Source organism: Leuresthes tenuis, unplaced genomic scaffold (assembly GCF_036924035.1).
Source record: "Leuresthes tenuis unplaced genomic scaffold, fLeuTen1.0.hap1 SCAF_11, whole genome shotgun sequence".
Classification (NCBI taxonomy): Eukaryota; Metazoa; Chordata; class Actinopteri; order Atheriniformes; family Atherinopsidae; genus Leuresthes; species Leuresthes tenuis.
This window is the reverse complement of record NW_027325365.1, coordinates 13,409,801-13,437,499: the sequence shown is the minus strand read 5'-3', so window position 1 is coordinate 13,437,499 and position 27,699 is coordinate 13,409,801. Positions and strand designations below refer to the sequence as shown.

Below are 27,699 nucleotides of genomic sequence, written 5' to 3'. Positions count from 1 at the left end.
AGAATTTGAGATTATCTGTACCTTTCTATCATTTGTCATGGTGGACGTTAGTAATTATAGATTTGTAGAGAACTTAGCTAATGCCATCTGCTACAGTAGGCTGATGTGGTTGAAAGCAACATAAATGTTACAAAGTGGATTTAAGACTTTTTTTTTTTTTAATCTAGAAACTAGGCAGATTGCAGGCAGAGTTAAACAAATAAATCCTGATAAAATGTTTTTTAGACATCCATTCAATGTTACAATGGTACACAAAACAGTCTGGTTTTATCCTGAGACCTGGCATTTATTTTTCATCTTCTGTGGGTGAACATGAGTGTGAAACTTAAAAGTCAATCACCATTTATGCAACCACTTTAAAGTCCTGCGGCATGAGGACATCCATGGCTTTTTAGAGATGTCATAGTTGGAAGGATGGCGCTCAAGAGTACCAGCGACTTGCTTTGGAAAGCGATGGCCATTACATTTTCCAGATTTTATTGGGACGTGGGGTTCATCAGTTTTTAACACTTATGATTATTTTTTTCACAGTAAGTCTATACCTAAATATAAGATTTAAGTGCAGAAAGGATTTTACTCAGACTAGATACAAGGGGGTGTGATGTAAATCTGTTAGGATGGGGAGGAACTGGGCCCGGCAGTGGAACTGGAAGGTCTAATTTTGAGGAATCTGATGACACCTAGCATCTATTTCTCGATCTATTCACCATGTTGCTTAATGTAATTAACGATGTATACCCCCTCCTGAAACCACCCCAGAAGTTCACCCAATTTTTTAAAAATGTATATACTTTACCATTACTGCATATTCTTCCATATATAAATATACATCTTTGTGTGTGTGTGTTTACTACATTAATAATCCTAACATTTTTTAAAGCGGGTCATTTACATCTACACCAAGCAATAATTGACCTTAATTTGATAGTCTGGACAGTAGAGTCTCTCTTCCGGGTTTTGCCATCCGTCACTGTGACGCGTTACGCACGTACGCTAACCATACCATCAGTTGGCGTATGATAACAATAAACAACCCAGAGACAAGAGATACGCACCAACAGGACCTGTCGCTGCAATTCGACACAAACGAACCGAAAATATGGACCGAGACAGCTACAGTCGGTTGGAGTAACGCTTCGTCACGTAGCGTGGGAGTCTCGTCGGTCCTGACACAAAGGATTTTCAAGTTTTTGTGTGAATCCAAGGGGAGAACTAGAGTTACGGTTTACCCCTTCCTTAGCCCCCTGTAGCTAGCTGTGCCTCATTCCTTGTTTTTGAACACTTTGTTTTTGTCTGTTATGCAGTTGCCAGAGGACTGTACTTGCACTCGTTCTCCTCCGCCACCTCTTCGCTCCCTATCCCCGCTCTCTCTGGCCCTATGTCTCGCTGGCTTTTCCCCTGGTCAGGCTCAATTAAGAAGCGGGCCTGTCGGTACCTTTTACAGCACTACCTCGGTCACTTTTTGCAGGAACGACTGAGCCTTGACCAGCTGGGCTTGGACTTGTACAACGGCAGTGGTGTCATCAAGGAAATCAACCTCGATGTGTGGGTGAGTTTTTGAAGGAGAGGGGACACGGTAGATGTCAACTTTGCACCACAGTCGTCTTGTGTTATTGTGGGACTCGTGCACCCCTGACTGTTTCGCAACTGCACTCGAGTTCAACAACAATCTCTGACATCATAACTTTGGCCCAGCTCGCATTTCTTTGAGGAAATGCACTCAGCAGGAACACATCGCCATCACACATTTCCCACCTGCCATGACCACTATCTTTGCTTTACACGTGTACACCCACAGGGGTGAGGCAATTATGAAACCAGTAACTGCCATCTCTTTTGCTTTTGGTTTCCTCTCAACTCCTTACTTTTTGCTTCCTCTTTTCTCAACCTTAACAGGCAGTCAATGAGCTGTTGGAGTCTCTCGGGGCTCCTCTGGAGATAGTGGATGGCTTTGTGAGCAGCATAGAGGTGACCATCCCCTGGCAAGCTCTCCTGACCGATCACTGCACTTTAGAGGTTTCTGGTCTTCAGATAACATGTCGACCAAAGTACAGGACCAGTAAGTCGGTTAGAGGCACCTTATTGAGTCTATCCACAGGGCCTCCTTTCTTTTATTTATGTACGAATGAGCTGTGGTTTTATGCAGATCCAGTGACATGACTATGGTCTATAATCATGATGAATGGATTGAAAAGATTTCATAGTGAAGCAAATAAAGAAATATGTATGCATGTGAGTAAAGATTAGGGTCAGAACCATTCCCCTTCATTTGTCATTAGTTAAGACCTTCATGTGCCAAACTTTAAGGTTAGGACTGCAACCAGTCAAGTAATCTGTCTTATTATGTCTTATTTATTAACTGAGTAATATTTTTCCTCTTACCTTGTTTACTTTAGCTGTTAACCAAGACATGTTTAAGTTTCACAGACAGCTGTGTTCTGCTCCTTTGTGCATTTCTATCATTTTTTGTGATAAAAGGTCTGGGGTTCGGTTTGGCATTTGATCAGTTCTGTCCTGTGCACCAAAAACACGCAGACAGAAAAACTCTCAGCGCAAGATAAAAAGGCCATCCTTGGGAGGCAAAACAAACAAACAACTTTTTTAAAAAATCCACCAGGTCACAGGAACATTTAGAAGGGCAAAATCAACTGTTTTGCATTTTGTGAGAATACACCAGTAAGCAGGCAGCAGGTGTTTTATCACATGCACTATAAATAGAAGCTCTTCAAAAGAGCAAATAGAGGTGGTTCATCACAAGAATTGAAAGGTGCGATTACACTTTGTTTCTCTCAAAAAATAAAGAAACATCTGAAAAGACCAAATAGTCTTTGAGCAGGTACAACCTGCAGCAGAATGATGAACAGTCAAAACTCAGAACTGCTCTTTATCCCGAAAATAAAACCTCATCTGTAAAACAGGTGGATGCAGCGTATGATGGCGTGAACACGCATGGATTCCAGTGGCACCGGGCCACTGCTGTTTATTGATGATGTGACAGAAGAGGCGCTTAGATAATTCCTGAAATGTACAGAGAGATATTGTCTGCTCAGTTTCACACACTGATATCGACCGAAAACATTATGCAAAAACCGGACAAGAATTTTGAAGGTAAAGAAAGAGAATATCCCGCTGTGGTCGAGCCAGTCACCTGATCCCAACGCAATCGAGCTGCGTTTCACTTGCTGAAGTCAAAACTAAAGGCAGAAAGTAACGAACAAAGAAGTAAAGGCTGCTAAAATGAAAGCCTGGCAAAGCATCATAAAGGAGGAAACCCCTCCTTTTTGGGGATGTTCAATGCCAGCAAATCATTTTTAAGAAGGATTAGGTTAATGTTTTAATACCCAAGGGCGGCTGTAGCTTAGTAGGAAGCGCCGTCGTCTGCCAGGAGGAGGTTGGTGACTCAGTTCCCAGCTTCTCCTGACCTCGTGATGCAGTGTCCTTGAGCGAGATCATTTGTTTAATTTTTGGTCATAGTTTTTTGGATTTTTTTTAAAGGTTCTTAAATTAAGACTTAATTGGATTTAGATTGTTTTATTGCAAATATTGTGTTGGGTTACAGAGCCAAAAATTGTTGAAATGTAGTCGCCGTCCTCATATTTCTGGACCTAACAATAAAATCCCAGAACAGTGAGTCAGATATATGAGACAAATCAGCAGCATATACTTGTATTTGATAAAAATAAAAGAGAGATTTTAGCAAAGAAACAACTGCTTTGAAATTCTGTTAATCAGCAGTTTTATGTTCATTATATGGAGTTAATGGAGTTCTCACTGGATGTGTCCCACTTTCATCACTTTTATGTTGTCAAAGATTAGCAAGACAAGAGGTTAAACAGTTAATGTAGGTGTGTCTTCATTTTGCTGAAGCACAGATGTCACTGAGTCATGTGTGGGTTCTCCTCCCTCAGGTGGGGGTTGGGACTCACAAGGCTGGTCGTCCAGCATGACGTCCAGCATGCAGCTGGCTCAGGAGTGCCTGAAGGACCCCCCAGAGGTGTCTGAGGAGCCGCCTGACCCTCTTGAGGGCCTTGAGATGTTTGCACAGACTATTGAGACAGGTGAGCAAAACTTCAAGGTGTTCAGGTGTCATCATGAATACAATATGTCGTGACACAGTAGTAAAGTACTCTCTGACAGAAAGAGACAAATTCAAGGATTTGTTTCCTGTTTCATTGTGACATTCAGCCAGCTCTGAGTTTACAGTCATCCCTGAATTTCATTACCCACAGATATACGTAAACTTCATATCAAGTCCTCCCTCTAGTCTGACAGCACTTTATTGAACGGAAACATAATGTTGCTATATCTTTAGCTAATATGCCCTGAAGTATTGTGGGAATTAAGTCCTAATCCAACCTTTGCTTGGCTCTTGAATCTGTTTGCAGTCCTCCGTCGCATCAAAGTCACGTTTCTAGACACTATTGTTCGCATCGAGCACCAGCCCCTGGACCTGGAAACGGGCGTTGCCTTAGAAGTGCACATCAAACGGTAGGCCAGAGCTTCCTTTTAAAACTTCACATGTAGAGAATGAGCGACAGAGAGGAAAAACACAACCGTTTCTAACCAAGCATCCATAGATCAGCACAGAAGTCACTTGTTGTACACAGCACATGTTGTAGTTCATGTAAACAAACGCTCCCTGTTTCCTTCCAACACTTTTAGCAGCACTATGTTCGGTAGAATGGCATCGTAGTACAACTGAGTAGCTAAACATCTCAGAACTTTGTTTGTTTTTCTTTGGTGAAGACATAAATCTGAACACTGTGTTTTTCTGACCAGAGTAAAACATACAAGATGGGTGAAATTTGAACTGAAATAGTGTAAGCTTTTATGTTGCATCGTGAGCGCTAACGTTCATAAACTCCGATGTGCTTTCTTTTATATTTGAAATGCTTTTGCAAGTGTTCTTTGCAACTCTTCTCTGAAGTGTACACAGACATAAGATGCCAGTTTTTCTCGTTTCTGCTTCTCATTTTTCCCAAATTGTTCTCGTTCCACCGCTCAAGAAAGTGGTTAACAAAGTAATGTCTGCATCTTCAGTGAGCAAATGAGCCAAAAGTTGTGTTTCTGGAATCAGTTAGAATGAAACAAACTCCCATTTGCACTTCTACTTCTGTCTGGGGAGATGGAGGAAGCAAAATGGAGGCCAGGAATTGGATTTCATCTTCTTTGCTAATCAGCAGATATGCAGAAGAGGCCCCTCTTCTCTTATAAACTTGTGTTATCAGAGAGTTTTGGGCCAGTATTGGCAAGTTTATTCCTCCTCCGCAGGATTTTTGTTGTGGCTGAGCTGCACTTAGGATGTCTGTGACCGTGACATTGCTGATTTTGTGTAGTATGTGTAATCATGGATGAAGTCATTATTATTAACAATGAATTGATATATTGTGACTGCTCTTTTCTTATAACATATAACAACTACACTGGTTAAATGGAATGATCTGTGCTCTTCAACATTATTTGGACTAAATCTACAAATTTGAGCTATCTGAGCAAGTATGCAGTTGTGTTTAAACTATTGTTTCTTTTGATTTTCCTCCTTCCATCCAAATGCAAGAAGTTATATAAAGCTTTGACCACTGTTGCCTGCAGTCATTACCTTACGTTCAAAGCAAAGAGTCTTGACGTGCGTCTCAGACCTTTTTGCTCTGGCTTTTGGCACACAAGCTGAATCCAGGCTTCTCTGTTGGGATTCATTTAACTGCACTGGGAAGCCTCAGGCACGTCAGGTTGATCCTAAACCTTTACAGGTTTAGATGATAATTTATTATGAATGTCTTTTATCCATTTAAATGTGAGTAAACTCCAGCAGTCTTTGAAGTGGACCCCCACATCATACGTTATCTATTACAAAGCATCCTTTAGAAATGCACATTCGCACACATTTTGAAACCAAATCTACACCCTTATGTCCCACATGCTCTAAGCTCTGTTGGCATATTACTATGACACTGTTGAACCCTTTCTGTTTCCCTGGTTTATTGACAAAACTACTCAGATTAACTGTGCTCATCTGCGGTCAGTGACCAGAAAGCCCCGAACAGGCGGGTTTTTAGCAGGACAACTGATTCAAGCGCGGTCTTAAAAATCTTCTCTGTCGTCTTGGCAGTCAATGTGTTTGTGTGTGTTGTTCCAGGCTGGAGTACTTTGATGAAGCAGTGAAAGATCCAGCCAGCCAGACTGCTGTGCCTGTTGACATCCATCAGCCACCCGCCTTTCTGCACAAGATCCTCCAGCTGAGCGTTGTTGAGCTGTTCTATGACAGCACTGGCATAGTTCAGGTGCACTCTTCTCTCCTTCTGAGGATTCTCCATGTCTGATTATTATATCAGATGTGGTTTATTAATCAGTCATAATTCATGCCTGTTTTTTGTTCGGCTTAAGGCACTTTCAGACATGCACCTGGTCACTTTTTTTGTGAAAGTCGGCGGCCCAACTTTGCAGGATCCGGTAACATTTCGGTATCACATCCAGCGCAGCACACATCTGAACTGCATGCAGTAACGTAACAGAAATGTACACGTTAGGTACTCTGATGACGTTATGTGGTGGGCGATCATAACCTGCATTGTCATCTTCTTTTAAGAGAAATGCTGCAAATTAATGTAATTTATTTAGAATTAAAAGGAGGAAAAAGAAAGAAAGTTAAAGTGGAACATGTCTGAAGGACTAAATGCTGTCACTTTAGCTTTAGACTCATCGGGCGAGAGGCGGGGTACACCCTGGACAGGTCGCCAGTCCTCACACTCCATTTAATTTTTTATTTAATTTCATTTGTCTTCATGTTTCAGCATCCTCCTGAGGAGGAACTTCCAAATTCAGCCACAGCCAGTGATGGAGAGGAGGAAGAAGAGGAGGATGACGTGGAGGCCAAGCCCACGACAGCCACTTCTTGTCCTCCATCTCAGCCACTGCTCATTGGAAGCTGCTCCGGTTTCATTGAAACCACCGTCAAGATCAAACAGAACGACATGCTGCCCGGACCAAAGGTTTGTGTGGCTCTCTCATTTACACTCGGTGCTTATTAGAGACAGCCATTCTCCTGCATTGATCCCTCTCTTTTTATCCTCCTCTCTGCTCATCAGTTGGAGTTGGATGGAAAGGTGGGCTGTGTCCACATGCTGCTGTCTCCAGATCAAATCACCCATCTGACAGACCTGCTGGAAGCCCTCTGCATAGACACTGGTACAGTTAACAGCTGCTTTCTCTGTTAAACATTTGAAAGCTATGAAGAAAATCTGTTATCATGCCTGTCTAATTCTTGGGATCCATTTTCATGCTTTTAATTCTCTCGTACCCTTACAAACAACCCCTTGCAAATTTCAAATGCTTCTGTTACTTAGATGATTTCTTCTGATCAGCTGGACCTGGATGAAATCAGAAAAACAACTCAGTTCATGTACAGTCAGGGCTGTTATGAAAACATGAATAATTAAATGGTAATTTATTTTTACTGCATTTTGATAATGGCTTTTAAATGATTTGCTGTTCTGCTTGCTGCTCCTGGAGCAATGAGAGCAAATTTCTCCTCAGTTTCTCCATTATCTTCATAATGAGTAGAACTTCTCGCCCTCTCGTAAACTTTCACCACATCAAGCACACTTTTCTTCTCCTATATGTCTCCAAAGTAGAGAGGGATAGTGTACCCACAAATTTTAGTCACACTTGAACAACGCACAGCATCTCTGACGCAGGCATTTATATATGATTTAAAAAAATGTGGGGGCACATATGAGGTCTGTTTCTCTTTGCAGCACGTATTAATCCATTTTTCTGTCCTCTCTCCCTTAGAGCCTGACACAAAGTGTGGTGGAGTACACAGTCGTCCATTAGACTCGGATGACCTGCGCATGATCGAGGAGGACCTCAGTAAGCAGCTGGGATCCAGTCCCAGCTACCAGGAGTATGAGACTGAACCTGACCTGGAGCCCTATGTCACCAGTCTGGAGAATGGAGGTAATGTCAAGTTCACTCATTCTCTGTCTGCCTGAAATCAGTTAGAATCAGTGGATCTGGTGCAAAAAGCAGGACTGAGGCTGAGAGTGAACACATTTTATCCTCCCAAACTGTTGAGGTAATTATTTATTCCCCAAAGGGGCAACGTCCTCTTTTACTGTAGATCTATGTGCAGTGCATCTGTTCAGCAAACAGTTCACACACACACTCGCACTACACCACCCCCTCCCTCCTATGTGAACAGATACACTGAATCAATATGTGCAGAAGCAAAGCTGGTTGAGTTACACTGTTCTTAAGTTTTTAAGCCCTTACTCAGACCCTTTAAGAAACTTTATCAAGAAAGCACCTTGTGAAAAATATAGGCTACCAAGCTTGGGCTGCCTGTTTCTGCTGTAGAGAGAAGGAAGAGCAAGCTCGTGCTATTGTTATAGAGTAAGAAAGGCAGTCTTGCATCTGACAAGGATGTAAATGTGAGTGGGACAGAAAATCTGGAGGCATTGTGTTGCTTATGTAAGAATGTGTCATTTAAACATAGTTTAATATAGCTAAAAGTGACTTAGTCTCACACACATACACACTGACAGCAAATCAAATTCTGTATTGTAATCCCGATCAATGAATGAAGAAAATAATGTTGCGATAAACCATATCGAACAAACATTTTATATGCAGCGTAAGTATGATGAGGTTCTGTCGACTTGCTGTAAAGAGTTTATTTAGAAATGACAGCTTTCACTTAGAAGAGCGGTGATCTTAACTCTGATCTGTCCCTTGAAGCAACGTGTCACAATGAAGGGTTTGTGTATGCAGTGGTGTTTAACTCGTCCCTCTGTGCCTTCATGCTGCAGAAATGTTTTACTCCATGGGTCCTGCTGGGATGAGCAGTAGCGTGACGTCTGTCCGCTCTGGCAGCGAGCTGTCAGACAGTGACATGGAGTCCTCCACACACAGTCTTGCCAGCTTCACACAGGTACTGCGTGTGTTTGTGTCTGTGTGCCTTCACAATTGAAACATTTGGCAGAAGGGCAAAAGTAGAGACACTTTTGCTCTTGTAGGGGCACAAAGCTGCAAGAATAATTTCCAAGATAAGTATATTAGTGTACTCTAGCAATTTAATTGGTCCTGTTTTTGAGACGATTCATTTAAATATTTGTTTGGCATCACAGTTGTTTACAAACTGTAAAATTGTTTTTTTGCACAGCATTTTATGAATTTATGTGTATTGTACACTTCCCTCTTTTTAGCAACACAACTTTAACTTGTAAATATACTTATCAAATCAGAATAAGCCTTATTTATTTATTTTTTTAATTTTTTTCCTTTTCTCTTTGACTTTTCCCGGCCAGGGCTTGGTGACCTGTCCCAGGAGATATCCTGTAGCGGGCTGCCTGTCCAGTGTCCCGCAGGCCAGCCGGACCAGAGGTAAAGTCAGCTTATTGTGGGTTTATATATGGGTCATTATTCCTCCATGAGGAAGTCTAGACTTGGAACATCAAGTGCTTAATTGTTTAGGTTACAGATAAAAGTGTCTTAAAGATTAAGTGAATTTTACTTACCACAGCCTAGTTTTCAATACTAACACTAAGCCTTCTTATCATGTTTTCTGTTTTTATATCCAAGTGGCATTGAAACAACTTCTGTTGCGAACTATCCTGGCTTTCTTTGCAGGACGATCACACAGCGGCCAGGCAGAGCAGATGAAGCCTGACGCGTTGTTGCGGCTGTCCCTTGGCGGACTCACGCTGACCCTGCTGCAGGAAGACCCGCCCACAAAGCCTGAAGGAGCCTCTTCATTGGCTCAGGTTTCTCAGGTGTTTTTCAGCGAGCTGAACTTCATCAAGGACAGCATGTTCAGCGAGAGAGACTTCCACCATCTGAGAGCCCGCTTTGCAAAGGCCTGCCCACACTCTCATCTGAGGTAGAAAATTCATGCAAACTAAGCTTCTACCAAAACGCTTTTTGCAACAGCTGCAGATAGTTGTGGACTTTTTTTGTCGTTTTGTAGAAGATACAAAGAGAGCATTGTGAAAGTTTTACACTGATGTGCTAAAGATCATCATTAAATTAAAGCTTTTGAACGATGCCGTGTCTTATTAAGATACTATTCGGCGAACATTTGGCAGGAAACTTTAAACCTTAATGAAGCTAAATGATAATTAGAGTTGTTTTTGAAAGCCTGAGTAGTTTTTGCATCATGTAAATTGCAGCACACCATTTTGCAGTAATTTTCTCATGCTTCTCCTCGCTGTCTTTCTACCATCAGCGCACAGTAACACACACAATCTCTCTCACACACACACACACACACACTTGTTGAGGTCCTCTACAAGCTTTTTTTGTCTAATTTTCTTTCTCATTTCCTCTCTTGTTGTGTCTCGCAGACTGACGGGAGCGGCGGTGCAGGTAGTTTGTGAGATGCGCAGTGGAAGACGCCACTGTCGGGCCGTGACCTCTGACCTTTCCTTCAGCAGACTGGAACTGTTAGAATGCCTCTGGGAAGACGGAAAGCCTCAGTACTGCGAGGTCTTTGTCTTAAATCTTGTTGATCATTTGTGCAAAGAAATTATTGTTATCATTTGGACAATATTGATCCCATCATCAACACTAAGTAGTTACACAATCATTAAAAGGTCAAACTCCTCCATGTGAGAACAATTCCATCACAACTATTTGTAATTTGTCCTTTTCTTGCTACAAAACAGGCTATGAATTTTTATTGAACTAATTTAAATGAGATCAAAATCAGACTCCAGTAAGTCAGGTCGAGGATGAACTTTATTTGTTGTCTGAAAGTAGTTTATGTTTGTTGTTCTTTTTCCAAGATGATAAGGGAAACCTTTTTGTGTCTGTTTCCAGTTGCTTCAGTTCCAGAAAGCTGGTCTGTTTACACTCGGAGCTACAGCCAGACCATGCGCCCAGCTACATTACAGCCTCACCGAAAAGCACTTACGTAAGGTGTGCATTTACAAACACACACACAGACACACACCACAGAAGTGGACTGGATGAGAGCAGCGCTTTTCTTATCAGTGAGAAATGCTACTTGTTTACTTGTTCAGTTTTTCTTTTCTTTTTTTTGCATTTTAATGTGCAAATTGTGCTTTAAGAAAAAAAAAAAAGTCATTTTATTGTAAACAAAAATGTTTAAGGTCTAAGAAATTTTATGAATGTGAACTAAACAAAACAGGAATCTCTGTGCGTCCTCCAGCCGTGTTTAGCTGAGTCAGGTGCCTCTCAGCTGAAGGACAACAGACCACAATCACTCTTTTAAATCACTAGAGAAGAGTTAGAACACCTCTAGAGGTGAAAAACTCCTTCAAAGATATAACCCACTAAAGAGAAAAATGCTTAAAGCTCAATGTAGAAATGATTTAATTAAACTTTTCAGTTCAGCTGTATTTTAAAGCCGATACAGTTTATTTATGTTCACAGCAAAAGTCATCTCATGGCAAGTTACAGGGAAAGAGAACGTTGTAATACAAGGCCAGTTAAATCCACAATTCAGTCCTATTCAGAGTCTTTTTACTTTTATGTAACTCCATCGTTGGGGTTGAAGCTAGCGAAGCACCAGAACCCTGAACTCACAATCTATACATTTGAAGCGCCTCCCTCCAGTTATCAGTTTGAGGTCCTGCAGGATCCCCTTCCCACTGCAGTCCTCCATGCCAGCTTCTTACTGCCATTTTGAAAATGTCAAAGGTTAATGCATCAGCAGACAGCTGTTTGTTTGCGGTTTCATTTTGCTCTCACCAGAGAAGAAATTAACTCCGTCTGTCTGATGTTTTCTGAGCGTTTAGCAGGAGATTAACCTCCTCGTTTCGCATTCTTTGGCAAAAAAAAAAAAAAAAAAGCTTAGAACAAAGATGGATAACACCAGAGTCAGCCTCTCTCTGGTTTTACTTTCGGTTTTGGCTGTGTTTTATTTGGCCTTAGATTCTGCTCCTCTAGCTTTTTAAGGTCTTAAATTGCACAGTTTAACTATTTTATAGCATAACCCTCAGAAATAGCTGTATGCCGAAATCCTGCACTATGATATAGGCAGAAATCATAAGACGAGGCAAATATAAAGATTACTTATATGAAAATAATCTGACATCATGCTGTGGGATAAAACCTATTAAGCTGATGACAGCATAATAAGAGGTTATCAGTTTATCCTGTAACATGTTTTTGTCCACTTTTATATGTGTGTTGGCAGGGTAAGCAGCGGGTGGTGCGGCGGGAAAGTGTGGTGCGGGTGGACTTGGCAGAGGTGAGCGCTGAGCTGGACCTGGACATCCTCAGCCGCCTGGGGAGCCTCAGCAAAGCCTTCAGCCACTGTCCCACCCAGACTGCTGCATCTGGCCTCATACAGGTGGAAACCTCCAGTACATTCAGTCCAACACAGGGGAAACAGTACAAATTAAACTGATTTAGCCCAAAACAAGCCCAAAAATGTAGTGGAAACAAAGTCAGCTGAAATACCAAATGTACCTCTTTTCTCCTTATTACTGCACATGTTTGTGATCAAAAACCACAGAAGTGTGTTAAACAGTGGGTCTTTGGAATCAGAAAGCAGACTATTCGTGGCTGAGAAGAAAAGCATTCAAAAATCGCACTGTATAATCGTGGGTTAAGTAAGCCAGTGTGGTTTTGCAGAGTCGAGAACTTCTACATCATCACCACATTGGGAAACCAACACTTGCTGAAGCAATGAAGAAATGGTTTCTGAAGATGACCTGTCATGTCTGACTGATCCCATTTGTGCTGACACAAACATGAACAAAACTGGCAGGCTTGAGAGTGAATCAGCACTTCTCTAGCCGTCCTCACAGTGGCCTGAAGCAGCTCCACACCCTGAGAAAGCTGTGCATAGATCATTTCAGGGGTGATTGTGACTGAAGCTCTGCTCAGTTTCTGATGAGGAAAATGTATTAATGTTTTTTTTTTTTTTTATACGTTTCTCACTTTCTTTCCTCCCAGACCCAGAGCAGTGAGCTTTGCTCTTCCTTCACCCTCTTCTCCCCACACGCCATTCTCAGGCTTCGCTTCCCCATACCGGACCTGCGACCCCTCCCCAAGCGTCGGCAGCCCACCCAGAGGGCAGTCAGGAAGGAGACCTTGGTGCTGGAGCTGATGGAGCTGGAGCTAAAGCACAAGGAGGCTCCAGACCTCCAGAGTGAGCAGGCCGTCCCGGGGCAGCTGGGGGCTCCATGTCTCACCCAGCTGCTGGAGGCCTCCTTCAGCGACCTGCACGGTGAGATCACACACAACCCTCTACAACAGTTGCTGGTCCCGAATGACGATTATCGAAAGGAGCAGCCAAAGACAGACACACAGACAATCCAAGAGAGTCAGCATAATTCACTTTATTTTAGTCTCCCAGGGTATTAATAACTAAATAAATTTGAATTGTGACTCCAGAAGCCTCATCATTTTAAAAAGTGTCTAAATTTATGATTATAGCCTCACGTTACAATCTTAACACTACAAACAAACAGAATACAGACGTATCTCTTACAGTTGTTTTCTGAAGTGTCTCCTCTACTTCCTACCTGGTTGACACTTACAGTGTATTTAATTTGACTGATTTTTCTCACCAGGGTCTTACGAGGGCTGGGAGGGAGGCTCTTTCCCCTGTATCAGAGTGAAGAAGAGCCATGAATCTCTGCCCAGGTAAGTCCTTGTGATGATGAGAGCATTTACTGTAATGGCTTGACTATAGGAGGTAACACCTTGTACTGTTTGGTCAAGCCTGCCTTTAAAGTCTTGTGTCCACATAGTGCTTTTTTCTGCGCCCCACTGTCTTTTCTTATGTTAAGGCCCGTCTTTAACCTTTAATGGCCCTGAAACCGGGATCCACTCAATAGTAGCTCTTACACAAAATGTGGGTTTTGCTGTCTCAAAATGGCTTTTGTCATGTACTGACAATCGCTTTGCATTACAGCTCCTCTGCTTGATGCTTATGGTGGGAAAAAAATGTTGAACAAATAGCAGTCTGACAAATAGACAAAACAAACTAAGGAGTGAGTTGGTAGAATCATGGTTAATCATGGTTAATCATAAAAATGCCTTTAAAATGGAACATTTCTAAGATAATGTTGCCATATAAACAAAAATTACACGGAGTAAGAGAGCTTTGTGGAGGCTGGCAGATGGTGCTCCCTGACTGCAAAGCGCTATGTGGACACATGCCTTAATTCAGGTAGAGGAGTCCTGAGCACAGAAGTCTGCTTTTATTAGGTATTCGCAGGCTCTCGCCGTATTGTGTCATGGTCATGATGCAGATTCTCTGGCAGGCTTTTTCAAACGGTTGCTGTCCTAATAAATTGATAAAATCAGTGGTAGAAGAAAAGAAGTGATTTACACAAGGCTTCCCAAAGTCGTAATATGATCACTTCTTTTTGGCTCAAAAGATGGGCTGATATCGCAAATATCAAATATTAATAATAACAAATATTAAGTTTACAAACAGATCAGAGAGCCTCTAATGCAATAGTCTATGAAAGACTAGCTGACTGTTTAAAGATAAAAACCCATGTGATGAACATGGAATTGTTTGTCTTGGAGTGTACGATTTCCTCTACTTTTTCGAACCTAATTTCCAGAAAAATACATTTTCCATGCAGGCCATTATGGAGAATGGAACTAAATGCTGCTGTTTTCTAGAACTGTATCCTACAGTATACAGAAGGTGTCCCAGGGAAAGTGATTCAGGTTGTTGTGTAAAATCTGTTTTGATGTTTCCATGTGCAGGATATCTGTGCATGTGCGTGGAGGTGAGGCTCAGGGCCCAGCAGCAGGTCTGAGTGGGCTGAACCCGGGCCTCATGAGGGACCTGGGGGCCGCCTTTTTTGAAAGTCACTGTGAATTCAATGACAAAACCAGCTCTCCGTTTTCTTCCAACCGGACCATGTTTGAGACTGAAGAGGTGTGCTGACATACATGGAAAAAAAATTACACGTCCACAATCCCAGACCTAGCTTGAGCCCCCCCCCTCTCTGCTTTGCTTCAGATGGTGATTCCAGCCGACTCAGACGAGATGCTTCAGTTTCAGGAACAGTGTGTATCCCAGTGTCAGTGTGCGGTTGACATCAGCCTGCCTCTGGCCTACATCCTTCTGCCGAGCAAACAGGCCTTTCAGAACATCTACAACAGGTACGTAAAGAGTACTACAAGAGCAAGATGTGTCCTCTCAGTTCACATTATCCAGGTTAACGATCGTTTGTGCCAGAATATCTTAGAATGAAGGAATCTTAAGTTTTGCTACGTGAAAGTTCACTTGGTGTCAAGATTCACTTCATCAGCCTTTTGATTTAGCTGTCTTCTTATTGATCTTTGATCTTTTCCTCTTGCAGCTTTGACTCCTTTTTTGGTCTTTATGTTTGGTCTTAAATCCCGATTCAAAAATAACTTTTAATTTTCCCCCCCACTCACCCTTTGTCCAAAAGGATCAATAATGATCTCTTGATGTGGGAGCCGCCTCCCCCTCCTCCCCCGTCATCCCACAGCGCCGACCAGAGCCGCCATCACCGTGACGAGTTCCAGCTGTGCAAGTCAGCCTTCAGACTGGGTAAGTTTGGCTGCTCTGGTGGAAAAACTTAATCATGGTCTGGATTTATTATACAGCATACCGAGTAGCATGCCAAAAAATCTAATGCCGGGTTTTGTATTGTTTTTGGATTAAAATGTTTGCCTCATGGATGAATTATGTAACACAGAGCTTCTCTCTCTGCCATAGACTCTGATTCAGAGGAGGATGAGCCTCGGTTCTACTTGGCCAGTGAGTCGTCTGGAAGGATGCAGCAGTCAGCTCATCACCCCAGCCACAACCTCAGCCTCCTCTCCCTCACTGTGATTATTGGGAAAGGTCGCCTCCAAGCCAGAACTGACAAGAAGGTGAGCCAAGAGGATGATGAATTTAATGAGGGCACTGATGAGTTTAACTGCATCAAATTCTGAATATGAAACCTTTTTTTTTTTTTTATATGTTCAAATGGTTCAACAGTGACGTTCAAATTTTCCTGTTAAGCATTTTTCCCAAATTTGAACATGTAACGAATGTTTATTATTGAGTTATTTGTTAACATATTTGTTTAAATTAAAACTGGTCCTTTAGACAGGATGTTGTGTGATAACAGACAGATGGACATTAATTAACAGTTAAACTGTTTAGTATTTATCTGCAACCTCATTACAGTGTTTTACTAATTGCTTACATATTTGCAAACTAATCATAAATATCAATTGATGGAAATTTAAAGTTAAGTGTACTTTGTCTTTGTTGGCTTTGCCCATTTGGCATTTTGAATTCTTGTTCCAGCATCTCTTCGTTTTCTCATCTCTTCCATTGCATGTGATTTATTCAGGAGGACCAAAGTCATGGGGAGATTGTGCTTGACCTTGAAGGGGGAAAGATTTTCAGTGTGGCACAGCATCAAAATGACCCCAACCTCAATTTCCTGTGTCTGGAGAGCAGACGAGTGGAGCTCCACCATCAAGGTGTGCATTGCGGTGTAATTTGAAAACATTTATTTGCATCACAACTCAGTTGTTGTTATTAAAACTGCGTTAACGGGTTGATTCGAAATTAGAAATAATGATATATGTTCTGGCTCGTCATATTTGTTTTTTTCACCCCGTGCGATACAGCTGTGGTGAAAGACACCCCACTCCCACAGCGGTTGGAGATGCCTTGCTTCACTCCACCAAAGCACTTGGACCCGACCATTTACCCCACAGAGGTGGGTGTGAGCAGCGTCCGCGGCAGAGAGGGGGAACCACAGATGTTGTCGACAGCCATCAAAATCACACTGGACCCACAGAGGAACGTCAAGGTACGTCCTCCTCATGCACCCGATCAACACAGCTGCTGCTAGTTTGGTGTTAAACTAACTTTGTTATCGCTTTGTAGGAGTTCCTAGTTGCCCTTCAGCTTCAAGGTGCCACCATGCGACATCATGTGACGCAGACGAACCACAGCTGGCACGAGCAGGTGAGAAGCTAAACGAAAGACACCCTGTTTTAGAGGATAGTCGTCTCAGTTTTGTTTTTTTTTTGGTTTAAGGGGGAAAAAAGTGCCATCCAAAAACACTTTAAAGTCACTTACATTGTATCCTGGCTTTCTGTATGTGTAAATTCATTCATCTGTTGGCCTCTCAGTCAGTTTACGGAGCACGGGCTGCTTCTTCTTCCTAACATTGCTTCATTATTTTCCAAGTAACTAAACTGTATTTCCAGTGCAGGAAATTTGAACCTGAGATTTTTTTCCAAAGATAAAGATACATTCAAGAAAAATCCAGACTGTTTGGACACACATGATCTATCACACGGATTGCTGTAATTAGTCTGCTTTCCTTCAAAACATCCGTCAGAACTAAATGACCGGCCCTGCCAAAACAACAGATTTACTGCCTGAGATAAGATAGTATATGCAGTCAGGTTGTCCCGCGTAAATTGTAATTTAATCTGAGAAATTGCATTGCGTGGCTATCCAGCCTGTTCTGTTATAGTTGCAAATATAGTTTGCTTTACCTTCCAGTTGTTAACTATTTAGATTGTACGGACAAGTGAAACCACGCTGAAATCAAATCCAGTGGATGAAGTCTAAATTTATAAAGCCGAGTCACTCTGTTTGTTACAGCTGGTTGACTTCCTGGATGTTATCGATGATCCCATTCTTGGATACACAGCGCCTGCTGTTATCACTGTCCTCCACACGCACCTTGCTTCCTGTGCAGTCGACTACAGGTAAATACTTACAAAAGTGAGATGTGTTTAAAGTTGTATTGAACATCTTACCTTTCTCGTTTTTAAACCCTCAACTACTGTTTTTTGTCTGTATTCCAGGCCTCTGTATCTGCCCCTGCGAGTGGTGTTCACAGCAGAGTCCTTCTCTCTGTCCAGTAATATCATTGTAGACACTGCCACCTTCCACCTCAGGTACAGGTCCCCACTTTCTTTACATGAAAGTCGTGCATTAAATATAAATAATACTGGATAACATTCAGTCTCTTATATGCTAGGATCAACACGGTGAATATAGGAGATGTTTCTGCTAGTTTAACAGAGGAAGATCTTTGTCTTTGTTGATTGATTATGTTGCCTTCAGATTCATCCTGGATGACTCAGCTCTCTACCTCTCTGACAAATGTGAGGCTGACACGGTGGACTTGAGAAGAGGTAAGACACACAATGCACCTTTGTGCCCTGTGTGCACTCACAGCTTCAGGTGTTAGTAGCCCTAATCTTGTCAGGCCCAAGTAGTAATGTTGTGTATTTCTTTATAGCCATGTTACAGAGAACTAAAGTAAATGTTTGGACTATATAAACATGTTTCATTAGTTTTATTTCAGGGGTTCTGATTTAAAAAATCTATGCAGAGCAGGTGGAGAGGTGATTGTATTTTTTTTTTTCATGTATTTAAACTTGCACATCAGCAACTCTGCTGACAGAGCAAAGCAAACAACACAGAACAAGAGAGCGAATCCGTTACTACTGAGCAGTTTATTAGCAGTGAAGCTAACTCTGCATACTGCATACTCTGAGCTGTCCAACGGTAACATCTGCTGATTCTTTCTTTCCCGTGTCTTGCTTGTACATTTTAATCTTTTTCCTTATTTCAGACAGTTTCTGAAAATTGCTTTTGTAAGAGCAAAACAGAGTTTTTGTAAATTGCTTTTCATGTTTTCCAAAGTTTCCAGACTTTATTTGCGGTGGCGAAAGTGTTTTGTAATCTTGTTGTTGGTGTGTGACGTGGTACCGTAAATAGTATGTCAGATCCAGGCCTGGAAATGTGTGTTTATGTACATCAAAACAAGACAAAAAGAATAGAACTTGTTGCCGAGATTTTTCGTGTTTGCTTTTGTTTTGCCAGGCTGTGCATTTTAAACCTTAGTACTGCACCTAATAGTGTGGTGATGGTTTTTATTAGAGAATGCTGTCTCGCTGTGTATTTCTCACATCTCCGAGCTGTTTGTGGAACTCCACTTTAGGTTTCACTTTCAGTTTTGGTGCAGTTGCTTCAGACTGAGATCCTGCTGCTCTGGTGGCCGTCCTGTGGTTTTTCTAAGGTTTTATATGAGTTTTATATAAGTCTAGTGAAACTTAGAAAAAAATGTGGCGTGGAAACAAATGCACAAATTAAAAGGCATCTGTGACTCATCTGTCCAGCCAAGAATCACAGAGAAACTTGAAAAGAAAACCTTGATTGCTGTTTTGGTAAAGAGAGTTTTATTAAAGTGAAACCTGCTTTGAAAATCTCCCATTTGGTCTGGTGCGGTCATGAAATAAACAGCCATGAAGCGTGTTTCCGCTCCTTTCTGTTCTTTGCTCCAGTTGATGTTGTTACTCTTTAAACTGAAATGGGAATCAGAAAACCACTGAACTTGTTGTCCTGTCTAGAAACAGGCGTTGCAAGAGGTGTAGCAGTTTACTGATTTATAATAAAAGCATATGTTTCCGTCACATAGACTATGTGTGTGTTCTGGACATCGACCTGCTGGAGCTCGCCATCACCACATGGAAAGGCAGTGATACCGGCAAGCTGGTGAGTGTTTGCCTTCTGTTTGCTAATCCTCTCACTCAGCAGCTAAATACTAAAAGGCCCCTCCAGCCTGAAAAAATATAAATGTAAAGACAACATTGTGATTTAGCTGCTTTTAAAGAGAAAAAACACCAACACGCGCACACATGACCACATGTTTAGAAATATTTGTTTCACCACAATTAAGTTTCACTTTATTAATAACTTCAGACTGCAATTAAACACGCGCTCACGCTCAGCTGGACATGGAACGGGTTGTGCCCCGACATGTCCTCCAAGTAAGTCTTTGAGGAGATATTCACGGTTTATATATAAAATAAAAGTGCACTTGTATTTTTAATGTTAATTAGCTTCACTTATTTGAGGGTATTTACCTTGTCCAGTTTTAGTCTTTCAGTATTTAGTCTGCAAACAATCATGATGTGATGTTGCGTATCTGAAAAAACAAAAGTCCCACAAAGTCCAACCTTTATGGGACTTATTTTAGAGCAGAAGAATTCACAGATTGCTGATATGTTAACTGAGGTTGTGGCTTTTTAGGCTGGAGTGTAAATAGACTTTCTCTATGCCTCTCTAAGAAGTTTGGTCATTATTATTAATATTGCTAAATGAACTTAGAGAAAATAAAAAATAGAGGTAAAATACTATAATGCTGGGTTGGATGATGCAGCTGTGTCTCATGTCATATTTAGTCGACGGTTTAAAAATGACATTTTGAAGCAAATAAGTCTGGTTTTGTTTTGCATCTGTGGCAGGACACAAACAGAGGAGTTTAGTAGAAGAATTGAGTGTGTAAAACTTGTGGAAATTAGATAAGGGGCTGGTCTCCAGTCACAGCCCAGTTTTAAAACCAGTCTATGAAAATGTGTCTGACTCACTCACTTTGCTAATGGATGGAAACTCTTATTTAAAAGAGAAATTGATTGAGTAAATTGAACAGCTGAGCTGCTCAACTGTGATGTTCACATTGCTCTCTGTCAGTTGATGAGCCGGAAACTGTAAACCGTTGAGTCATGGTGCGCTTTATGGGTCACTATGTCAGAAAACATGTTTTCACTTTTAAAAGCATAAGCATCGATGCCAAAATTGACGAAGAGCCGATACGGGACAGTTAGATCAGGTGCATTGGTCGGGATTTACAGTAGTTACTACTGAAGATCTTCCCAATATCTTGCCTCTTTGGCTGCTCCCATCATGCCCCTATTCAGCATTAAAACTGAGCAGCAAAATGCATCTTTTCGTGGAGACGTTACAGCTTTGAGATGAAATTCTTCACAGTGCAAGTTAAAGATTGACGGAATCAATCCCTGTCAGTAAATCAAATGTTTCTTCTACTCGCTCTCTTTGTTCTACAGTCTCAGCCTCTCTTTGAGCTCCGCTGCTCCAACAATGTGGTCCACCTTCATACCTGTGCAGATTCCTGCGCTGCCCTCATCAATGTGCTGCAGTATCTGGTCTCCCAGGGCGACCTTCACCCCCCACCCCGCCATACCTCACCCACAGAGATCGCTGGCCAGAAATTGCCAGTAAGGCAGTGTAGAAGTTCACATTGTATTTGTTGAACAGGGCTTTGATAATGACTTCGCACTGATTTAAGCAACTCAGGTTCATTATACGTACATTTGACGGTCTGTTTCACACTTTTAGACTTTTTTGAAGACATTTTTAGTAGAACCTGCTCTGAAAAATGTCCAAGTTGCAAGTTCCAAGTTAATTTTTACAACTTTCGTAATGAATGAGTGACGTTGCAACATTACTGGTAAAAGTACAAGTGTCCCGTAAATTTGGAGTTATAATGAAGGTGGGTTAAAAACAATGTAATACCTGGTTTAGTACCTGTGTAATATTGTTTTTTCCTTCAAGCTTTCAGAAAGTCCGGCTTCTGTGCTCCCCTGCCCCCCAGCTGAAACCGCTGAGATCAACCAGTATGACCTGGCTGATGCCTTAATTGACACAGAGAGGAGCCACAGAGAAGAGAGTTCAGACCCTGGTATTTACCTGTGAAAATCCTTCTCAGCATATGATAAAGTAAAATTCTGCTGTGAGCTTTGTTCTTCTGCTCAGAAGAGGATTGTTCATCCTCAGAGGGTTACTATGTGAAGTGGTAGAATATTTAGAGGTCAGTTGCATATTACACAATGTAGACTGCAATATCTAAAAGACATCCTGGAGACCGCTTTTCTACTCCTCGTCGTTAATGTTTTGAGGGCAGGAACATGTTTTTTGCTGGACATTGTGTGAGAGTCTTAAAGAGTACGCTTTGTTGTTTGTTTTTACTTCTTAAAGTGACTGATGGATTCTCTGCATTTGTTCAGGTTCCCCCTCGGTGCCGAGAGGCTCGCCTGTCTCTGTTTACTTGTTCCCTGGTGAAGCCTCAAAGCGCAGTCCGTCTGTCCCGCAGAGGGAGGACTCTGACCTGGACGGACTGGTTGCTACAGCAACAGAGGCTCAGGCTGATATGATATCGGATGAAGGCTCAGAGGGCTCCACCGACAATGATGATTTCTGCATCCTGGAGGCTCCTGGCATGGGCATACCTGTGAGTGCCACCTTGCTCTTATGCTTCTGCTGTGTCTTATTTGTTAGCTTCTTTCTTTCCTGTTAGCTTGAATTTTCTTTGACAACCCGTGTGACCTTGCAGCCCAGAGACGGGGAGCCCGTGGTGACGGTGCTGTCCCAGGGTCCTATTAGGGTCAAGGACAGTCACTTCTCCCGGCCCCGAGGCAGCTCAGACCTGCTCCGAGCGCCGAGTCGCTTCCCGGTGCCACAGAGCAGGGTGGTGCTGAGGGAGATCTCTGTGGTGTGGCATCTCTACGGGGGCAAGGACTTTGGCGGCAAACCTATGTCCATACATGCACAGAGCGCAAACAGGTAACACACAGATTCTCACATTTACAGATGGTTTGTTTGTTGTATCATTTATCCATAAAAACAAATCATCTTTTCCTTTTTGTAATTTCTCTGCCTCTCTTCAGGGTTCGCTCCGTCCCTGCTGGTGTTCGTGGGTCTCCATCTCGCTCTGTCGCCTCCTCTCGTCCACAGAACTCCTGGCGTTGGGCTGGAGGCAGCGGTCGTCAGCACACGCTACTGATGGAGATCCAGCTCACCAAGGTACGCTGGTTTACCGTAACTGAGCTCAGTAGCTGTAAGTTTCTACTTACCCATATTTCAGAGACAGTTTAAATGCTTTTCAATGACATAATATGTGAAAATATTTGTTCCAGCGTTGCCAAAGTGTGTGTTTGTGATTATGATTGGTCAATCTCAAGATTTCTAACACAAAAATTAAACCGTGGGCTAAATAATTACATATTTTATTTTGTAATGTATTATGTTGAACAATAAAACAATCTTGATATTTGAAATCTTTTTTTACACCTATAGTCATACTTCTTGACCTTACAGCTCTTCCTCAACATGTTTCTGTCCTGCAGGTGTCCTTCCAGCACGAGTCATATGCAGCGGCCACAGCGGGGCAGGAAGGGGAGGGATCGGTAGCAGCTGTGGTCGGGGTCGGTCCGGGCGGCGAGCAGCCTCTCTCCAGACAGGTGTTCATCGTCCAGGAGCTGGAGGTTCGGGACCGATTGGCCTCATCCCAAATCAACAAATTCCTCTACCTCTACACGAGCGAGAGCATGCCCCGCCGAGCCCACTCCAACATGGTGAGACGGCACACAGGAGGTGGACAGGCAGAGAATCTTTGATATATGAACCGAGATCTCAGCTGCTTTTTTTCCCTGAACTTTAACGGCATTTTTAGAGAGATTTACACGATGTATGAGAGCACCTCTTTTTGATAAAAGACGGAATACTGATTAGGCCACATGTGTTTGTTGCAGCTGACTGTGAAGGCCCTGCAGGTGTGTCCAGAGTCTGGCCTCGGTGGGCCAGAGTGCTGTCTGCGGATCAGTCTGCTGCCACTACGGCTCAATATTGACCAGGTAACTCTTAACATTTTGTTATTGGAGGAAACATTGGAACAATAAGCTGTATTATTTTATTGTGAGCTGTGTCTTTGTAGCATTTTGATCATTTGGTAACATTCTGCTATTATTTCCTATTTATCCTATTTATTTTACTAATTCTATTCCTCTTTAATTTTGTTGTATTATACTTGGTGTATTTATACAATGAAAAATCTATTCTATTCATTTTAATGCTCCTGTAAACATTGGTCATATCTAACCAGCCTTATTTCTGTCTTCCACCCAGGATGCGTTGTTTTTCCTCAAAGACTTTTTTAGTAATCTTGCCTCCTTTGTTAACCCTTACCTGCCTGTGGACCCCGCGGCCGAAGGTGCGTTTAAGCAGATCATGTTTTTGTCTTTCATTCTTTATGTTCAGGGACATAAAAATCTGCCGTTACTTCATGTCAGCAATGCATATTATTGCTGTGGCAAAGTTAATCTTCATGAGCCGCAGAACATGTTGACGGAAGCTCTTTGATGAATGTGTATTTCCCTTATTATTATTATTAACAGTGAAGGCAGATCCCTCCCAGAGGGGGCCTGAGGAGGTGGACGCAGCTGCTGGTCTGGGACCTGAGCTCACGGCCTCTGTGGAAACTACCTACAGCGAGCAGAGCTCCTCCTCTGCCGGCTCATCCTCCTCCTCTGACCAGCCAATTTACTTCCGGTACGATGATTCTTCACAGGCGTCAGGGGAGCTGCAGTCAAGAGACTGATGGATTGTCTTGATTTAGAAAAAAGAAAAAGTCAAATTCATTCTCATTTTTAAGGTGCAAATGTATCATTTTGCTGGTAGAATAGCTGCCAGCGTTTCAAAGATCAATAAAAGTGTTTGAGTTATTTTCTTACTTATTACTTCTTTCCGACATTTACAGGGAGTTTCGTTTCACCTCTGAAGTGCCTATCTGGCTGGATTATCATGGAAAACATGTTGTCATAGAGCAGGTAAGGAGCCATTCAAACAGCTCTGAGCTGACAAAAGCTCGCAGTAACGACATCTGCAGTGTACTTGATCAGATTATGACTATGTTTTTGCACTCTGTCTCGCTCTTTGCTTCTCAGGGGACGTTTGCAGGAATTCTGATCGGTCTGGCTCAGTTAAACTGTTCTGAGCTGAAGCTGAAGAGGCTCTGCTGCCGACATGGGTAGAAACTCAAACTCCTCTTCCAAAACAAACATCTCAGTCACTAAATGAGACACATTTTTGGATCGGATTGTCTGTTCAATTTGTAGATATAATCTCTTGAGTAGTTTGACCTTATGAGACTGGATCTGTCTATTTTGAATGCAGACTCCATTCCTTAGTGTTTCTTTTGCAATGTTTCCAGTCTCCTCGGTGTAGACAAAGTGATCCAGTACGCTGTCACAGAGTGGCTGACTGACATCAGGAAAAATCAGCTGCCAGGCATTCTGGGAGGTGTTGGCCCCATGCACTCAGTCGTTCAGCTGTGTAAGTTACTGAGCCTGCTTCATCAATGTCAGTTCATCGATTACATTTTCTTTGTACTGCCATTTCTCTCGGTTCATCTCTCCCTTTTCTCTGCCTCCGTGTGTTTGTCCAGTCCACGGAGTTAGGGATCTGTTCTGGTTGCCCATAGAGCAGTACAGGAAGGATGGACGCATTATTCGGGGTCTCCAGAGGGGAGCGGCGTCCTTCGGCACCTCAACCGCATCGGCTGCTCTGGAACTTAGCAACAGGCTGGTGCAGGCCATCCAGGTACTCAATCCGTGAAGAACTCAGCACAAAATATTTTCTAGAAATGTCACACACAAAATGCTGACCCCAAATAACGACAAACGATTTGTCTGAAGACCTTGTGTTTTGTTGAAATGTGTGAGCACACTCAGCGGTGTATGTCTCTGACAGGCCACAGCAGAGACCGTCTATGACATCTTGTCTCCCACGCCTCCCCTGAATCGCTTTGCCATCACCGAGGGCCGGGCGCCCTCCATTCGACCCCGCAGAGCCGCCCAGCCTGCAGACCTCCGAGAGGGAGTGGCTAAGGCCTATGACACCGTCAGAGAGGTGCGTCACCAACTTGAACTTCTAAAAATATGTATTTTGTCAGCTTTCGTGTCATGTTGGGCAAGTAGCTTCACTGTTACATGTTGAGTAACCTGTATCAGAAACCCAGTTTACATAAAACTTACCGGGGATCAGAGGACATTAGTGCTGCTCTTGACTCCTGATGAGAGCAGTTTCTTGGTCACAGGTTTGTGTTGTTAGCAGTGCGGGTTTAAAAGGAACAGTGTGTCCAATGTACACACATTTCATGTCGAGTGGTTGTTAGAGAGATCAATGGACTAAGTTCCTCCATTAATCAAAGTATTGTTTTATCAAAAAATGTGAAAATTGATTGCTTGTATAAGTGATTTAGCTGTTCTTAGCCTCTCAAATGGGACAATATCTAAATATCCGACTAGATTCTAAAGTCTGTGGTTTTGAACTCTTGTCTGGACAAAACTAATTGAAATCAAACTTCTTAAATGAAATCATCTGAAGACCTCAGTATGGGCTCTGGAGACATTTTCTGGCCTTTATAAACAAATTATTCTATAAATGTGCTTATTTCCTCATCACTTAAGTTTTTCTACTCTTTGCTCTCCAGGGAGTGATCGACACGGCTCAGACTTTGTGTGATGTAGCATCCCGTGGCCACGAACAGAAGGGTCTCCCTGGAGCCGTTGGCGGTGTCCTGCGACAGATCCCGCCTACCGTTGTCCGACCCTTGATAGTCGCGTCTGAAGCGACCTCCAACCTGCTCGGTGGCATGCGGAACCAGATCAAACCAGACGCCCGGAAAGAGGACTTCCTCAAGTGGCGCACTGAGGACTCGCAAGAATGACGACAGCATTTTGAGTCTGTGTGAGCGAGAGTGAGTGCATGTATGCGAGTGTGTCATCATGACATGGAAAAACTCAGCTGTTTGTGTGTGGACTAATGAGAGTTAGAGTATGTTCTGATGCAAAAACAAAGCAACAGCTAACTACTACTGCAGTTACTGACGCCCAGTGTTTTACGTGGCTCCATGATACATGAACGGATTTTATTCCTCTGTTGTTCCTCAGCAAGAGCTCTTCTCATATTTGGTCCCTCAGTCTGCAGATTCTTCGTATGTCAGTGCAAACATATCACTGTTTTCTCTCAGTTGGCTTCACTTTCAGATAAACCAGGGGCAGATAGTATCACCAAAAGATGTGGGATTTGTGGCACTTAAAGCACTATGAATGCCGCTGCTCGAAACTGTTTGTATTTTAGTCGAAAAAGGGACTCTTGGCGCAATTTCAGCCACTTCCAAAGTGTGAAGAGGTTCAGATTAACGCAAGAGTGACAACAAAAGGCTTTGTGAGATATAAACTGTCTCAAACGAAAGTTCCAGTACTGACAAACGGCTTCGCCACAATGTTTGCAGCATGTGAATGCAGCAGCTTTGCTCTGCTTTGGCTCATAAAGGAATCAAAAGTGTCCTTCGATAACACCCTCTATATTTTGGCAGATGGTTTTCATCCTGACTTTATGATACAACTCTGCTTTTTAGCTTTGGCTCTGCTATGCACCATTGCCTCTCAGTGCTTTCATTTGTGCCATAAATCTTGCAGAGTGCCCTTTTCACTAGTTCTTGCTGCCTTCCTCAAACCTGTACCCTCCTAACTGAAAGTGTGAGCTTCACAGAGTTAATTGTTTGAAGTGCTGATGTCAGTTGGGGGTTCTATTTCCCCTCTATTTCCTTGAAGAGTTGCATCCCAGAATTAACCCACGCTCTTCCTCAGATTTGCTTCGTCCTTTATCTTTAGCTGCCTTCATGTATTTTTTTATGTTTCACTATTTGTTTTTTGCTTTGTTTTGTTAAAGCATAGGTATTGTCATACTCATTACAGAAGTAAGAGTTGGCAGGATGTCAATCTGGTGACAGTGGAGGAAGAAAAATTAGGAGTTTTACATTTTTATCTTTTTTGTTGAATGAGTGTAAGGGACCTGTGTCCATCTGTGTGTGTGTGTGTGTGTGAGTGAGATGTTTGTTGGTGTGAATGATGCATGTCTGTGAAGGTGACAGGCTGATGCTTGTTGCACCACCTGTGTGTAATTACTATTTACTATCATAAACTGTATGAATGACCTGTATATTACAAAAACAAGTAAACAAAATTAATACAAAAATAATAAAAATTTGAATATAAAAACTGAACACGTCCCATGTTTTTGCTGTTCATTCAATCCACAGCGCAGTCAATTGTTTTTAGCGCAGA

At 42.4% G+C, this 27,699-nt stretch overlaps 1 protein-coding gene across 1 annotated transcript; it reads left to right on the top strand.

Moving 5' to 3' along the window:
• Window positions 1-995: 995 nt before the first annotated feature.
• atg2a (autophagy related 2A) lies at window positions 996-27,638 on the top strand. The gene is made up of 42 exons (XM_072395566.1): window positions 996-1,549; window positions 1,897-2,059; window positions 3,909-4,058; window positions 4,386-4,488; window positions 6,137-6,281; window positions 6,792-6,989; window positions 7,086-7,185; window positions 7,792-7,956; window positions 8,808-8,929; window positions 9,306-9,381; window positions 9,628-9,877; window positions 10,341-10,482; window positions 10,816-10,914; window positions 12,158-12,313; window positions 12,922-13,195; window positions 13,542-13,614; window positions 14,695-14,869; window positions 14,954-15,096; window positions 15,390-15,511; window positions 15,680-15,837; window positions 16,308-16,440; window positions 16,591-16,775; window positions 16,853-16,933; window positions 17,582-17,688; window positions 17,788-17,880; window positions 18,050-18,120; window positions 19,410-19,486; window positions 20,839-21,009; window positions 21,347-21,473; window positions 21,799-22,022; window positions 22,125-22,354; window positions 22,459-22,594; window positions 22,918-23,145; window positions 23,323-23,424; window positions 23,696-23,780; window positions 23,965-24,118; window positions 24,327-24,396; window positions 24,514-24,596; window positions 24,780-24,901; window positions 25,014-25,168; window positions 25,319-25,477; window positions 26,061-27,638. The coding sequence occupies exons 1-42, from the start codon at window positions 1,379-1,381 to the stop codon at window positions 26,295-26,297; spliced, it is 6,015 nt and encodes a 2,004-aa protein (XP_072251667.1). The 5' UTR covers window positions 996-1,378; the 3' UTR covers window positions 26,298-27,638.
• The last annotated feature ends 61 nt before the right edge of the window (window positions 27,639-27,699 follow it).